We start from the raw sequence: 17,294 nt of genomic DNA, 5'->3' as shown, positions 1-17,294 counted from the left end.
AATTTTGTAACCCGAGAACATACCAAATAAATTAACCACTTGAATTAAGCGAGGCACAGATGTCAATAGATCATTTAAGAAAAGGAGGAAGTCATCTGCATAAAAGAGTAATTTTATGCTTGCCCGATCCTACCTCTGGGGTGATACAATATGTTCAGTTCAGATAGCTTCCGCCAGCGGTTCAAACACTAGTGTAAGTGGTAGTGGTGAGAGAGGGCATCTGTGACGACAACCTCTGCCAACATTAAACTATCCAATCTTATGACATTGGTAATCACCGCTGCTTTTGGGTCATTATAGAACACGGTGGGTAAAAGCCTCTCCAACGCCAAACCGCTCTACAGTTTAAAAAAGGTATGGCCATTCCACCCAGTTGAATGCTTTCTCTGCATGCAGGAAGACGACTAATCCCAGTATTGCTCTTTGCTGGCAGACTTGTACCATATTTAACACACTACTGATATTATTAGTAGATGTGCGACCCTTAATAAACCCCATCTGATTCTCTTTAATAAATGGCAAAGTTCTCTCCAGTATTAATGCCAGCATTTTTGAGAGGATTTTAAAGTCCACATTCAATAAGGATATAGGTCTGTGCGAAGTACAGTCATATGGGGCTTTTCCTTTCTGCAGTGAGAGAGGGAGAGGGAGAGGGAGAATGGATTAGGGAGTCTTTTTCTTTCTGGCAAGGTATGCTGGATACCTGCCCGGCTTATTGCTGCACTCAAATAATCACGGCTTCGCAAATATCATCTCCCTCTTTGCTGTTTAAGTGCAGCATTCAAAGTAGCCCTGAGGGCTGTAATCTGCTGTAATTTAGTAATGGATGGCTGATCATATTACGCCGACTCAGCTGCCTTCAGGCAAGCCTCAAGCAGATGCTGTTGTTCTCCCTTGTGTCTTTTCCGAGTCACAGAATGAGATAATCAAGCTGCGTGCATATGCCTTAGCAGTCTCCCACATCATCGATGGGTTATGGGCTGTACCTGAGTTAATGCCCCAGAAAGCTTTAAATTCCTGTGAGAAGTATTCTATGAACTTACTATCCTTCAATAGGAAAGGGTCCATACGCCAATGTCGGAAGTCCAACTTATCACCACTAGCCTTGACCTCCATAATACACTGCTGTGTGGTCAGAAATACTATATTCCCTATTTTACAGGACAAATCAAATTCAGAAAGGTCGAGGGGACAAAAAAAAATTAATCGATTTTGGTATAGCATTTGTCTACTAGTCTCAACTCCCTATTCAGATCAGCCAACTGCCTAGATCTCAGATATACTTGCAGAGCTCCTAGGTATCCTGTCCACCTTGGGATCGATAATACAATTTTAGGGGAAGATTTTAATTGTATGACGCATCCAGAGGGCCATCAACTTGGAGAGCGCATCGGTTACGAATTTAAAAGGATGTGCCAGGGGGCAACATACATTCAAAATCCCGTATTCCTCTCCATATATTAGAGCTTTAAGTACTATAAACCACCCGGACTCATCTTTTATCTGGCTTAACATTTGGAACGGAACATTCTTCCGGAACGGCTACTCCCCTACATTTCGAATTGAAAGATGCAAAGAACACCTGACCAAATCCTCTCTGCTGCAGCTTCAAATGCTCCTTATACCATCCAATAATCCCAATAACTCCTTCCAGAAGAGCCATGCTCTTGGTCCAGACATCACAAAGTAAGATAAACAAATCTCAATATCTTTTAATTTCTGTTATAAGTCAGCAACCAACCTGCCCCCTCCATATTATTACCCAGGCATTCTTGACAAAGCAGTGACATGAAATAAAATTACAATCCCAGCAAGTATTAAAAGGAAAACTCAAAAAAATCCCCCAACCACCAGATAAACTAAGTTATAAATAAGAGTTAAAAGAAAAAAAAACCTAAGGAAAAATGAAAAAAAGCGAAGGGGAGAAGGGGAAGTCCTTCAGTGTATTTGAGAACATCCAAAAATTTTTCTTGCTTTTTCTGGCAATCCGAAGTTATACACAGACCCTCTGTGTCTGAAGTGCAGCGTTGCCGGGTATCTCATGGAATACTGAATATTTAAATCCCTCAGAAGCTTCTTTACCTCAAACGCCTTCCTCTTGCATACCACAACTAGAGAGAAGTTCTGGAACAGTATTATTTTCGATTCCTTGTATACGATAGTTTGGGAATCCTTCCCCAAAGCTCTAGAGGCCTTCAGCAAAATTTGCTGTACTGCTGGAGTCTCACTAGGACCGGGCGGGGGCTTTGGTCCAACCTGAGCCTGCGCATAGCAACCTGGTGCCTGCTCAACCTGTACCCGGCCTAACTCAGGCTCCTGCTTCAGTTGTGGGAGCCATTGCTCCGAAAAGTCAACAAGCTGTCCTTGCACCGCCTGTTCGGGAAGGCCCAGCAACCGAATATTCTTCCGACGACCTCTACTTTCGAGGTCATCGATCTGCTCTTCTAAGGATGGGCCTTGGCGTTCCAGAGCCTGGACTTGACCCACGGAAGATTCAGCAGCTGTCTTGGAGGCTGTGGCTCGTTGTTACGCCCCTCCAACACGCTGCCCAAGTTTCTCGATCTCCTCTCATGCTTCTGCAGCATTGCCAAGATCCACTCCAATTGAGACCTGGTCCAGGTGGAAGTGTTGATCTTCTCTGGGAGCTCAACCACCTCCAAGATCAGGCTCGTCTCTGCAGATAAGTCCTCCAGTGCAGCCATGGACGCATCTGTTGCTACGGATGGGGTGGGGTAGGGTGGGGTGGGATTCGATTCCCTGCCTGTTGCGAACTCTGATCCTTCAGTCATTTTAGAATGTACCAAACTGCTAACGTTTGGTGTGAAATGGCAATAGCAGTGGGGAAAAAGCTATTTTTAAAAGTTTAAAAAAAAAATGAGGGGAGAGTAGGTACCCCGCTTTGTCTGAGTCCTGGGCTGAGCTTAGCAGACTCAGACTTACTGGGTTGCTGCCATTTTGAATCCCCCCCCCCCCAATTAAAGGCTTTTTAAATAATAAATCATCATTGGCCTCCTCAGGATATCAAACAGCTTGTTTTTCACAGCAGAGGTTGTCTAATGGTCATTTGGTAGCACAGAAACAGCATTACAGAAAAAATATAATTTGATCAAAACATTTCATTGTGAACTCATTAGGATAATTTGCAAGAAATACCAAAGGGAAAACCACATTTATATTCCACAGAAAGGGAGTACTTGAAAAGTAGATTGGTAAAGGCATTACCATGGGAACATGGCCCTGTATAGCTTCCAGTACACATGTGCCACACCATGACTGATTGACAATTTAAATTGGTTGTCTAAATTATTTGCACAACGAGAGTTATTTAGCAAATGCTGTTCAATCACAGAATCCTATCTGAAGTTAGAAACTGCAGAGTGTTTTGCAAGCACAAGTGGTTAACTATGGTCAATTCTGCTCATAAGAGTGAGTAATATGGTGCAAGCATCAATAGTGGTATGTATGTTCCAAAGACTGGAGGATCTTACCAACAGCCAACAGTTTTAGCCATTTGCAATAGGCAAGGCTTTGAACAGGCCTCCTGTTCTTTATAGCAAAACACACACTCTTGTCACCTGTTTTAACACAACAAAATTGGTGATTGTGATTCTAGTTTATTTCTCAAGACAATGTTTAACATTCGAACAAAGCTTGGTAATTAACTGTCAGTAGTCACTGGGTGCATTCTTCACAGCAACAGCTTTATCAGAGTTCACTTTGCCAGTCAGCATTATCTTCAATTACAAATGCAGTTTTTCCTTTCATATTTCTTGTGAATTGTCCTGATGAGCGCAAGAGGTAAAACTTTGGTAAAATGTGCCTTTTCACAGCAATACTCAAGTAACTAAGCACATACAAACAAAAAGCTATTTACCACAGTTTGTCCAATTATAGGTAGATAGGGTTAGAAATGAAAAACAAGAGGGTATTATTGAACAGCCAGAAATGGTGAAGGTGCAAAAATATTTGAGTTTTCAGGTGCACACAGAGGAATAAAATACCAAAAAAGGTTAATGGAAGGCTGCCCTTTTATACTTAGGCGAGAATATAATGTCACAGCTATACAAAAGTCAAAAGTTGCGGTGCTGGAAAAGCACAGCCAGTCATGCAGCATCCAAGGAGCAGGAGAGTAGATGTTGAGCATAAGCTCATCAGGAATTCTCTTGCTCCTTGGATACTGCCTGATTGGTTGTGTTTTTCCAGTGCCACAATTTTTGACTCTGATTTCCAGCATTTGCAGTCTTAATTTTCTCACAGTTATGCAAAACCAGAGTTAGAGAGTAGTGGTATACACCACATTTTAGGAAGATGATATTACTCTTTGATGAAGTTCAACCTAGAAATACTAGAATAATACAAAAACAAAATACTTTTGATTCTGGAAAATGAAGAACAGAAAACACTACAAGTACACTGCAAAACCAGGCAGCAGCGAAAAATTCTGATGCAAGGTCACCAACCTGAGAAATGAATTCTCTCAAAACAGTGGCACAGTGGTTAGCACTGCTGCCTCACAGCGCCTGAGACCTGGGTTCGATTCCCGCCTCAGGCGACTGACTGTGTGGAGTTTGCACGTTCTCCCCGTGTCTGCGTGGGTTTCCTCCGGGTGCTCCGGTTTCCTCCCACAGTCCAAAGATGTGCGGGTCAGGTGAATTGGCCATGCTAAATTGCCCGTAGTGTTAGGTAAGGGGTATATGTAGGGGTATTGGGTGGGTTGCGCTTCGGCAGGTCGGTATGGACTTGTTGGGCCGAAGGGCCTGTTTCCACACTGTAAGTAATCTAATCTAATCTAAACAGGCATCACTTGACCCAATTATTTCCTGAAAACTTTGGTTTATATTTGTGGATAGCCATTACTCCATTATGTTATGCTCTTAAATTAAAATTTATGAAGCATGATATTTCATCTTAACTAAGAGGATTAAGTTAAACTAACTTTTGATGATTAAATTACAAGGAGAGAACCCTCTTAAACTGTAGATTTGTAAATATTCAGCCAGTGAATCAAATCCTAGAATGCTGCAATTCAGAATGTTATGGACTAGGCCAGACCCTTCAAAACATTTTAAGAAGGTAGCCCAAATCTTAACGTTTCTAGTTGTTTCAGGCAGATGTAAGGTGGATAACCCAGAAGTGATGCAGCTGGTCAAACCACTTGGCTTCAAGTAAAACAGAATTTATTTCCACACAACCAAAGGAAACAAACAAAAGAAAACAGAATTTATAATAACAATTTGAAAACACGACCAACATTATATCCCCCGCAACTTAAAGTGCTGTTCTGATTTCCTACAACATCCCACAAACACACCCCTTGGCAAAAAGTTACATTCAAACACAGGTTGTTACAGACCAGAGATGTTAGAGAGAATCACTCAGCATCATTTGTTGAAGCATGGAACCTCTTTCCACTGCAGCAGCTTCTCTGGGTCCCCAGCTAAAATGAAATCAAACGAGAACAATCCCTGAACTGGCAGAACTGGCCACTCACCTTTCATTGTACAACTGTTTTTAAAAAGGCTAAAAGCCTTTTTTCGCTGATTGTTGCCTTGGGCAGTATCTGTTGTCTATTAGCAAAGACCCCAAATCTTAGACAAATCAGGACCGCTCTTTTACAATCCCTCTTGAAAAAAATACCAAGGACAACATAATCCTGTTAAAGGAGAAACATCACCACTGATCAATTTAACATCATGGAATTTTTTTGCACATGTGGATGGCTCTCAGCCATCATTCCTGCTTTGCGAACATGCACAAAGTATGACATTATCAATTTATTAAAATACACAGGTATATCATCCAATAGTTTATTTCACATAAAAAGATCTGAAATACACTGAATATTTACATGAAAGAATCTACACGACTACTTTCTATTCAATCCTAGCACCACTGAACTGAATAGATAAAAGTGATAGTGTGGTATAAAGTTTGCTGCACTTAAAAATCCATTGTATTTTAACACTGAAACCTTGAATTGTGAACAATAAGTGATTTGCTTTCCACAGAAGTTCTAAGCTCAGAAGTGTTTGTCTCAAATTTCCACATTGCAACATTGTTATTTAAAACAAATTGGCAGGAAGTTTTAAAAAGCTAAGAGAAAATTAGACAGGTTTCAATTTGTTACAAAAAGATTCTGACAACACAAATACTGAACTCCAAGATCAAAAATGTATATGTACCCAACGGCATCTTTGTGTGCACGTTCTGAGTTTCATACATCATACCATTTCCAGAATAAACTGCAAATCAATAGGCTTGAACTTGTTTATATAATTCACATGTCTAAAGGAGATGGCTTGAATAAAACAACTTTAATATTAACACTGAAATGGACACAAATGCCAAATAAAAGGATACTTATGTCAGCTATATCTATTATTACTCCAGAGTCACATTCAGGAACTGTTTCACACACTGAAGTGTTTTCAAAATTCATTTTACACATACTTTTAGGTATTACAACAGAAAACTACTTACAAAAAGTTACACCAAGCATAATTAAAACTTGCTTTGCATTAACATGCCATTTATCAACTTAGGGATTTGATTTTATACCAAAATTCAAAAACACAGACAAATTTAGAGAGATAAGACATTAGAAACATAAGGAACTCAATGCTTGGATTCCTGTCAGTCAACTGAGGTAGTTTTAACAAGTAATAGTGCTCAGAATTTGCCAGCAAGTCTAAATTCTCATTTAAAATAGAAATGTACTTGAGTTTTCTATTTTAAGAAATAAAAGTTATGAAAATTTTCATGTTTCCCAATTCTCCCACATTTAAAAATTGATGTACTGAGACCAGGCTTTAAACAGGTATGTAGAAAAGTCTACTTAATATGTTAAATGCCAGGTACATACACAGCAAATTAATATACACAGTTACAATATATAGTAAAACTGCAGCATTTGGTTCTCATTTGTTCAAATGACACAGTAGAAAAGTGAATGAGTAACCAATAATAAGATGCAGGCAAAAATAAGCAGAGCAGCACTCATCCTGGACTTTGTAAATGTCTTAGCAAAGGTAGGAAACACTTGCCCAAGTTCTCCTTATTGAAACAGGTTACAAAGAGGGAAAGAAAAAACTTAAGTGCACTCTTAAAAGATTAGCTTGCAGGTTAACAGGCTAACTGAACAAAGGGAAATGCTATGATCTACCCCAACTATAATACATTTTTAAAAAGGAACAATCAAGGCACTGGCACACAGGTGTAATCATTGAGTAAGCACATTTACTACTTCGCTTCTAAGATTTGCACTGTTTTATAAAATTATGCTGGGAGAACATTGCTGACAACTGAAAGCTAATCTCCAGGTTGAACTATAATCTTTACCACCACCAATATTGTAATTTAGGATAAAGCTGTACATCTCTATGACTCAACAGTTCGCATCAGTGGATCCAAAAGTCAACTTACGTAGCCAATGGCTAAATAGGACCAGTACCTCAAATTGAAAGTGGGGGTTTAACAAACAAAATGTAGAATACATTAAATTAGTGCCTTCCCTATCACAATATTTAATCCTCTAAATGATAGTGACAAGAAGTTCTTAAGCTTGATTTGTGTAGGCTTTGAACTTATCCTTTCAATACATATATTAGTCGGGTAGCAAAAATATGTGGATATCTGAATGACAACCAGGCATGGTCCGATTCTGTGGAGGATGGTGTCATGCACGCTGGATAATATTTCCCATTGTCTTGATGCAGACATGTATCTATCTGAATTTATATAATTTTGATAGCATCTGCAGTCCTTTTGCTTTTGTGAATCAAAGACAAAAATAGAAACTGCTAAAAAAGCTCAGCAGGTCAGGCAGCATCTGTGGAGAGAGATCAGAGTTAATGTTTTGGGTCCAATGACTCTTCTTGAGCTGGGTTCTGAGGGCCACTCAACCCGAAAAGTTAACTGAATTCTCTGCACAGATGCTGCCAGACCTGAGCTTTCCCAGCAATTTCCATTTTCTGTACTTTTTAATTTTGTTTGAGTTTCTGTATTTGGTGCAGCCGGTTTTGTGGGAATAAACAAAATTAAAAACTTAACGTAATTGGCAAATATTAAATTAGGTCAGTTTAAAGTTTCCCGGATGCCAAAATATTTTAAAATGCAATCAGTAACTTATAATTGTTTGTGGCAACAGAAAATCAAAATGGTATGCTGCCTTCAAAAAAATGGCAGACATTTCAGGCTCCATAAAATTTGAAAGTTTAAGAACAATATGCATATATTGTTAGATGTTTAAATATAGAAAGACTTGCATGCTTGAGAATGATATTTAAATCAGAATTGATCATTTAAAACCAAAACTAGAAAATACTGAAGTATAGCATCAAGCTCCTACTTTCATTGAAAGCATGTAAGACAATCAAACTTCAGATGCAAGTTCATAGTGGATTTCATTATTTTTCCACTTCATAATTCCAGGCATAAAACATGATTTTTTTCTAGTTATGTGGCAATCACCTACATACCTAAATTCAAATTCTTTATTAACAGAAACCTTGCCCAGCTTGTTCAGCATTAAAAAGTGAAAACGAAAGCAAAACAGTTTTGTCATATTTGCAAGTAGATCATATGTATAGTATTAACCTTAGATGAATTTTTGTGAAGCAAAGGCTATATGAAGGAAAAGGAACAGTAAAACTATTCATGAAATTTCTTCAACCAAAGTCAACTTATGTACCAGATAGGAAACTCTTCTGTCTTGCACTGAAATCAACAGTGGAAAGATCATTTCCAAGGTGTTCTGTGCACTGGTTCAGAAAGGTGACTCATCACTGAGCTGACTATCCGGTTCCACAGGAAATACTATTAGCTGCAGTATAATATTTAAAAAAATTTTTTGTCCCAACCACTGGGCGAAGATGCAGCACATTTTGGGATAGTTATCAACTGAATTATTTGTAGCTTTTAATTAGAACATTTCCTAGCAGGTTTTTAAAATGCATTACTGTCATTATAGAGTCTGTTTTATCATAAACCTACAGTTATTAGCTGAGATTGTACCATACACATTTATACAACCTAAATATAGCATACTCCACTCCCAATTTTCTGTACTTCTATCATTCCACATTTTAGAATTCTCCATTAAACTCAGTCTGGCAATTATTTGGCATGACCCTGTTGGTGATATCTAATTAGGTTATTAATTAAATACAAAAAGGGCAGTGTTTATTTTTGTGCAAAGTTGATGTCTCAAGACTAGCCCCATCATTCCATGTATTGTATGCGGTTTAACAGAAAAATGCTACCTTGCATAAATTCAGAAATCATTGTAAACACTTAAGATACTCCATAGAAGTTTTTAAAAATATAAAATTCTGCCTACTTTGTCCCTTTAAAGATGACTAGACAACTAGATTCAAATTGTCAAACCAATGTATAAAGTAAACTGCTAAATCTGATTTTTTTTTTTGCTGTGCTTTGTGCAGGATTGTCTAGTATCCCGCAATTAAAAAAAAATGTAAAATCCATCGATGCAATTTCATATTCTTCTGAATAGGAATGCTTTGTTTTGTAATACTCAATTATGTATCAGTTAAGGCAACAGATGAAGTGACTCAGAAGTCAAAACACCACAGAAGCAAACATTCAAGATGACATGGGAGTCTGGTCTGTTTCTTCTAAAATAGATGCTTTAGTTGTAAATCACTTTTTATATAGTGTTTGAAGAATTTGATAGACTTCATTAAGTTCTGTTAAAAATATCAGACACTTAAGATTTCTCATTGGTATATCAACATGTATATCAGATAACTTCTGAAAAATGACAGAACATCTACATTATAAAAAGATTACTGAATGCACAAACCGGTCATCATTATGCATGCTACTTGCAACCAATGTGCTTGAAGGTTACCAACTCAGTGCTGTCCAATGCTCACAGCTTGATTTTTAAGTCTTTACGACAAAGGCTGTTCTGAGTGTTTAGCTTATAACAATATCTGGGCAACATATGGAGAATGAGTACTTGCTACAGCAGCCAACAGAGGCAAGTCACTTGATTCAATCCTGTAAAAGAGAAGATGTACTAAGTTGCTGTAAACAATAGGTAGGATTAAAAAAACTCATTCTGTCACAAGCCAGAAAGAATATACATAATTTCAAGTGAATACTTAAGTGCAGGGTTCCTATATGGATGGCATCTCATACAACAGCCTTAAATAACAATGATACACAAGCTATTTTGAGTGGCCAATACTCTCCAAAATCAGTTGGTTTGTATAAGGAATAAAGAACCTCATGTTTACAATTTACAAAACAAAAACGCTTGCAGGATTGTAGTCATTCTAAATTAAGTGAGGCCGTTTGGAGGCTGGGCTGATCAGAAAATTGTACCATGTTCTATTTTCGTGCACCAAAATCAGGGTCACTTATTTGGAATAGTTTTAATTGAACCATTTTGGTAAACTCAAATCTAAGGTCTTCTCCCAGGTTGATTAAGTAATGCATCAACTTTTCTAAAGGATCATTTGAACTCTTAGAAATGGAAAATCAAAGTAGAAATGTACATTCAAAATAAAACAAAGTTCTGACATCAACGTTATCCCTGAGGAAAAAGGTGTTACAAAAGATCAGTTCCAAATTGCCATTGTATCTGTGACAGGCCAAAATTTGTGAAGCATGACTGACAGCATTTTATTTTTGCACAAAAATAGCACTTGAATAAAAGGATTTGAAAATTATAGCAATTTAGAAAATTAAAAAATTTAGCAGATATTTTCAAAAGGGAATTTGATTTGCACTCGAGAAGAGCTGGGGAGTGAGAAGTGAGTAATGTTAACAGCAAGGAAATAGGATTGACTGGATTGGCCCATGGGACCTAGCATAGGACTTGAACTAAACAGTCGCTGTCTCTATGTCATAAATAATTCCAAGACTTTATGTACTTCTAAAATAGCTAGGAGTGTAAAAGGGGAGAGAAAAATGTCATTAAAAAAGGTACAGGTGGTTCTCCTAGAATGCTGTAGTTGCATTCCAGTGAAACCTCACTTAATAGAAATTGAGGGCCTCTGGGGAAAGGGGTTAGGGGCAGACGGGCAGAGAATATCACTCACGATTGCACAAAAGTCTAACGCAAAGCAGAGCACAGCCTGAACAAAAGTAAATTTAACACAGGACTCTGTACAGTCCCTCTCAAAACTGCTCTGTTGGCAGTTGCCATCGGCGCAAAGACCCTCCGTGAAATCAAACATGTGCAGAATGGCATGTAGACTGGCACCAACATCACATGTGCAGAATGACATGAACTACTGGCACATGTGCAAAACAGCATGGTCATGGCAGAAGGGCATAGAGATTTTGATGCAGTTTTCAGCACATGCACAGAATGAAGCTCGCGAATTGAGCCCCACTGGAATCTCACCATAGCGAGCAGAGGTAAGTATTCTCAAAAATACCATTTCCTAATTCTTCAGCGACGTTATAGCCAAATTGTGCTGTCAAAATTCAGTCATAATGTAACCTGCCTAAGTTTATAAATTGAAGTGCCATAACTTTGGGAAGTTTAATGAATACTATTGAAAGCACATGTTTGAAAACTAGTAGAATATACAGCTTCAAGATTCCAATTTACCCCAGCACCACTCCCAATTCTTTTACATGCACTCTGGTGTGGCCTTTCAGGTATTCGGACAGCATCTTGCTTTTAAAATACAGCTCTTGTAGTCTGTCCTCAAGATGGGTTAAGCACTGCAAAAACAAAAATGCCAAAACTGCTCAATTATAATAAAAAAAAGCTGTTAAAGTCACCAAATACATTTACCCATGAGAAATTTTGGCTAAAATATTTTTAAAACGGAAATAAAACTTTATTAAAAAGTGTCTTAGGGTGGTGGTGGGGGAATACCTTTGATGTGACAGCAGATGTAGGTTTTCAAGTGTGTGGAAACACATAACCAGCTATCTAGTAATACTGAAACATAGAAGATAGGAGAAGTAGGCCACTTGACCCCTTCAGCCTGATCTGCCATTGAATTTGGTCACAGGTGACTATCAAGGTGAATCCTCTAATCCCACCCTCTCACCGTATCGTAAGGCCATTAGACATAGGAGCAGAAATTAGGCCATTCAGCCCATTGAGTTTGTTCTGCCATTCCATTACAGTTGACGAGTTTTTCAATCTCATTTTCCCCACTTTCTTCCCATAGCCTTTGGCCTCTTTGGCAATCAAGAACTTATTAATCTCTGTTTTAAATATACAAAATGACCTGGCCTGCAGAGCCCTCTGTGGTATTGAATTCCACAGATCGACTGCTCTGGCTAAAGAAGTTTCTCTTGATCTCTGTTCTAAACAGCTTTTCCTTTACTCTTAGGCTATGCCTTCGGATCGTCTCTCCTGCTAATGGAAACATATTTCCATCATCCACTCTCTCCAGGCCATTCAGTATTCTGCAAGTTTCAATCACATCCTTCTAAACTCAGGAGCATAGTCACAGAGTCCTCAAACATTCCTCATATGTTAAGCCTTTCATTCCAAGGATTGTTCCCGTGAACCTCCTCTGGACCTGCTCCAGCGCCATTACATCCATCCTGGGAGGTATCGGCTCCAAAATTGCATTCCTTGAAAACTTTAGCCAGAAGCACTGGATCAATTTTCTTCTTGAAAACACTATTTTCGCCTCAACCACTTTGCAGTAGTGAATTCCACAGACTCACCATTCTCCTGGTGAAGAGATTTCTCATCTGTCCTAAATGTTTTACCCCTTATACTGAAAGTAGTTAAGGACTCCCCAGTATTGAGATCACCCTTCCTGCATGCAACCTGTCTAGTTCAGTTATAATCTTATAGGTTTGAGACTCTTCCCCCGGTAAACTCCGGTGAATACAATCCTAACAGACTAAATCTCTCATATTTGGCCATCTGAGGAATCAATTTGGTAACCTTTGCCGTGCTCTCTCCATTTTAAGAAACATTGTTCTTCAATAAGGAAACTAAAGTTGTACAAAGTATTCTAGGTGTGGCCTCACCAATGTCCTGTAAAAGTGCAGCAAGATACATCCTTGTTCCTGTACTCCTATCCTCTCACTATGAAGGACAACGCAGAGCTTGCCTTCTTTACTGTCTGCTGGACCTGCATGCTTACTTCCAGCATCTAGTGTTGGAGATATCCAGGTCTCATTGGTCAGTCCCCCTCCTCTCAATTTATAGCCAAATAACAGGTCTTCCTTTTTTTGCTACCTAAACAGATAATCTCACATTTTTCCATATTATCCATGTGATTGCCCACTCAGCCTGTCCAAATCACTCTGCATCATCTTCACAGCTCACTCTTTCACCCAGCTTGGTCATCTGCAAATTTTGAAGTATTACATTTAGTTCCCTCATCCAAATTATCAGCATTCATTGCTAATAGCTGGGATCCTAGTAACAATCCCTGGAGTACCACACTAGTCATTGCCTGCCATTCATTTATTCTTACTCTTGTGTATTTACCATTTTTCTCTCCATCTCAATACCACTACCCACAATCCCACAGGTTGGAAGTCCTGTGAAAGTCCAAATAGAGTTCACTGGCTCCCCCCATCAATTCTATGAATTACATCCTTAAAAAATTCCAGTAGATTTGTAAAGCATGATAGTGTTTTTGTAAATGCTTGCTGGGTCTGATTTTATCACTATTTTCTAAGTGCTCCACTATAAAATCCTTGATGTGAACTCTTGCAACTTCCCACTACCAATCAGATCCACTGGTCTCCGATTTCTGGTTTTCTCTCTCCCTTTTAAAATAATGGTGTTACATTAGACCCTGGAACAGTTCCTAGACATTGGAGGGTAGCTAAAGAATCTGAGAAGATGACCACCAATGTATTTACTATTCCTAGAGCCACTTCCTTAGGTATTCTGGGAAGTAGATTATCAGACCCTGGGGGTGTCAGCTTTCAATCTCAATTTCTCTAATACCAGTTCTCTTGATACAGAATTATTTCAGTTCCTCTCACTGAAACCTGCATTCCCCATCATTACCTGGTATATTATTAGTGTTCTCCTTTGTGAAGGCAGGAGCAAAGTATGAAGTCAGTTCATCAGCCTTTTTTTTTGATCCCCATCACAAATTAAAAGTAAAACTTCACCCCTCCCATTTGCAAATTCTTGTGATAAGGATAACATTCCTTAAACATTCCTAGTGGCTTGCTGAAACAGCATGTTCAGCCTTCAGCGACTTATCGACAAGGACACTTTTTACCTCTATCATTCCCCACGTTACCACTTCAAGAAATACTCTGCACATCTATTCCTCCGACCAAAGCGGATGGCATCATACATTTTTGCACATTATATCTCTGCTGCTGTGCTTTTGCTCACTCACCAAACCAGTCCTAATCTTCCTGAAGCTGCTTCACATCTTCCTCACAACACATTCCCACTTAGAGGTACCCTATAAGTTACTCCCTGCCAACACCAGTATAACTTGTTTATTTTTAAGGTTTCTGCCTGTTAGGCAATCTTTAATTCTTGCCATTCCATGTGGTTTAATTTTGCTAAACCACCTCACATGGAGAACTTTAATCAAAACCCATTTCAAAATCCAAGTATACTAGATTCATTGACTTAATTCATCTGCAACTTTCTCAAACTATATTTCCCATTTGCAAATCTATGTGACTCTGCCTATATTATCCAGTGTCCATTTATCAAATCCTTTATAGTATTTTCCCTACAGCTGATGAAGGTTAACAGGTCTGCAGTGACCTCATTTCTCTCTCCTTTAAATAAGAGGGGCAACATTTGCTAGCTGATCCGCAAGAATCATTCCAGAATCTATAGAATTTTGGAAGATAATCACCAATACATTGATTATCTCTTATAGTTACCTCATTCAATAACCTGGGATGTAGTATACCAAATTCCGGGGACTTAACTATTAATTGCATCTGTACAATCTTATTAATACTAATTTGCTTTAAACTCATTCTCCCTAGTCAGTTTATAATTCTCTGACCACTAGATGTCAAAATTTACATTCCTAGAGACTCCTCTAGTCTAACTTCATCCAATTCTATGATGGTAACCTGTTACTCCTTTCTCCCATTAGACTTTTCTTTACAATTTATAAATCAGTCATTTACAAATCCAGAAATTGTGTTTTTGATGGCAGAGTCCAAATCATTGGGATCAACTGTGAATCGCAATTGTCCTCGCACTAATCACGTGAAATGTCACTTCCTATCTTCTACTCATTCTTCTTTGTCTTGAAACCAGTTTACAAATCTATTGTAACTTGCCATAACTCCACATTCCCGGACTATTAGGAAGCACCTTATTGAAGATCTTCTGAAAATAAAGGTTTAGGACAGAGAGTCAGAGATATACAGCATGGAAACAGACCCTTCGGTCCAACCCGTCCATGCAGACCAGATATCCCAACCTAATCTAGTCCCACCTGCCAGCACACGGCCCATATCCTTCCAAACCCTTCCTATTCATATACCCACCCAAATGCCTTTTAAATGTTGCAATTTTACTAGCCTCAAACATTTCCTCTGGCAGCTCATTCCAGAAACATAACACCCTCTGCGTGAAAAAGTTGCCCCTTAGGTCTCCTATATCTTTCCCCTCTCACCCTAAACCTATGCCCTCTAGATCTGGACTCCGCAAACCCGGGCAAATGACCGTGTCTATTTATCCTATCCATGCACGTCAATTTTGTAGGCCTCTATAGACCCCTCAGTCTCTGACGCTCCAGGAAAAACAGCCCCAGCCTATTCAGCCTCTTCCGATAGCTCAAACCCTCAAACCCTGGCAACATTCTTGTAAATCTTGTCTGAATCCTTTCATGTTTCCCAACATCTGTCCTAGAGGAGGGAGACCAGAATTACACACACTATTCCAGAAGTGGCCTAACCAACGTCCTGTACAGTTGCAACATGATCTCAACTCCCATAACTCTGAATAAAGGAAAGCACACTAAACATCTTCTTCACTATCCCATCTACCAGAAACTCCACTTTCAAGGAACTATGAACCTGCACTCCAAGGTCTCTTTGTTCAGCAACACTCCCCAGGACCTTACCATTAAGTGTGTAAGTCCTACCCAGATTTGCTTTCCCAGCACAGATCCTTAAGGCACACCACTGGTCACACACCTCCAGTCTGAAAAGCAATCCTCCATCACCACCATCTATCTTCAAGCTGCTTCTGCATCCAAATGGCTAGTTCTCCCTGTATTCCATGCGATTTAACCTTACTAACCAATCTACCATGAAGAGCCTTGTCAAATGCTTTACAAAACACCATGCAGATCACATCTACTGCTCTACCCTCATCAATTCTTTGTTACTTCTTCAAAAAAACTCAATGTTAGAGAGACATTATTTCCCATGCACAAAGCCATGTTGACTATTCCTTATCAGTCCTTGCCTATCCAAAAACATGTAAATCCTGTCCCTCAGGATTCCCTCCAACAACTTGACCATCACCAATGTCAGGCTCCCTAGTCATAGTTCCCTGACATTTCCTTACCATCTTATTTAAACAGTGGCACGTTAACCAACCTCCAGTCTTCCAGCATCTCACCTGTGACTATTGATGATCCAAATATCACAGCAAGGGGCCCAGCAATCACTTGTTTAGCTTCCCAGAGTTCTAGGGTACACCCGATCAGGTCCTGTTTATCACATTATCATTGCCTACTATCTCAACTACTTACTCAGTCCATTCAATAATATTAGTCACTTTTGAAATTGAGTCGACTATTATTTTTTTTGTTTCTAGATGGTATTTCTAAAGTAGTGAAAAGACTATGACCACATACCAAGTGGCCCAAGAACTAAGAACTCATATGCTCATGCAATGCTCTCAACTCTGCAGCATTTTAATTTAGAAATAACATGGCTTTATTATTGACACAAAAAAGTGGTTAGCTTATAAAATAATTATTGCTGAAAGTTATTTATGTAAAATCTGGTAACTAGCTAAAATATATAAATATAGATTTAGGGTGGGCAAAGCAACTGTATGAGGAAGATGCCATCAATCTTTTGTATTGTTGAAGGCTTGGCATGCTTCAAGATGCACTGGCTGAAGTTAAATTAAGTCAGGATCAGAGATGCAATGGTTTCTGTAATTGAATAGTTGGGAGGCTACTCCTGAAAGTAATCTAAAATCAGCAGAACAGGATCTGGGTCTCAGTGAAAGCTCACGAGTTCTATCTTTACAGCACTGCAGGTTGAGATTGTGGTACCAAGGTTTAGTACACTGCTGTACAGACATCTTAATTCATTTTTAAAGAGGACTTCCTTTCACTTTAGTGAATTTATTCTTAAAATTACATATTTTTAATGAG

General features: G+C 38.9%; 1 protein-coding gene across 4 annotated transcripts in view; it reads right to left on the bottom strand.

Moving 5' to 3' along the window:
* Positions 1–8,432: 8,432 nt before the first annotated feature.
* LOC132833466 (folliculin-interacting protein 2-like) overlaps positions 8,433–17,294 on the bottom strand; it is a 130,987-nt gene continuing 122,125 nt past the window's right edge. For all 4 annotated transcript variants that reach the window (XM_060851786.1, XM_060851787.1, XM_060851788.1 and 1 more), the window contains 2 exons: positions 11,585–11,700; positions 8,433–10,020 (listed from right to left, as the gene is read on the bottom strand). In XM_060851786.1, coding sequence (XP_060707769.1) covers positions 9,942–10,020; positions 11,585–11,700 — 195 coding nt within the window. In that variant the 3' untranslated portion in view covers positions 8,433–9,941. The remainder of the gene's footprint in view (positions 10,021–11,584; positions 11,701–17,294) is intronic.

Source organism: Hemiscyllium ocellatum, chromosome 36 (genome assembly GCF_020745735.1).
Source record: "Hemiscyllium ocellatum isolate sHemOce1 chromosome 36, sHemOce1.pat.X.cur, whole genome shotgun sequence".
NCBI lineage: Eukaryota > Metazoa > Chordata > Chondrichthyes > Orectolobiformes > Hemiscylliidae > Hemiscyllium > Hemiscyllium ocellatum.
The sequence above is the reverse complement of the archived record's forward strand: the minus strand, read 5'-3'. Positions and strand labels throughout refer to the sequence as shown.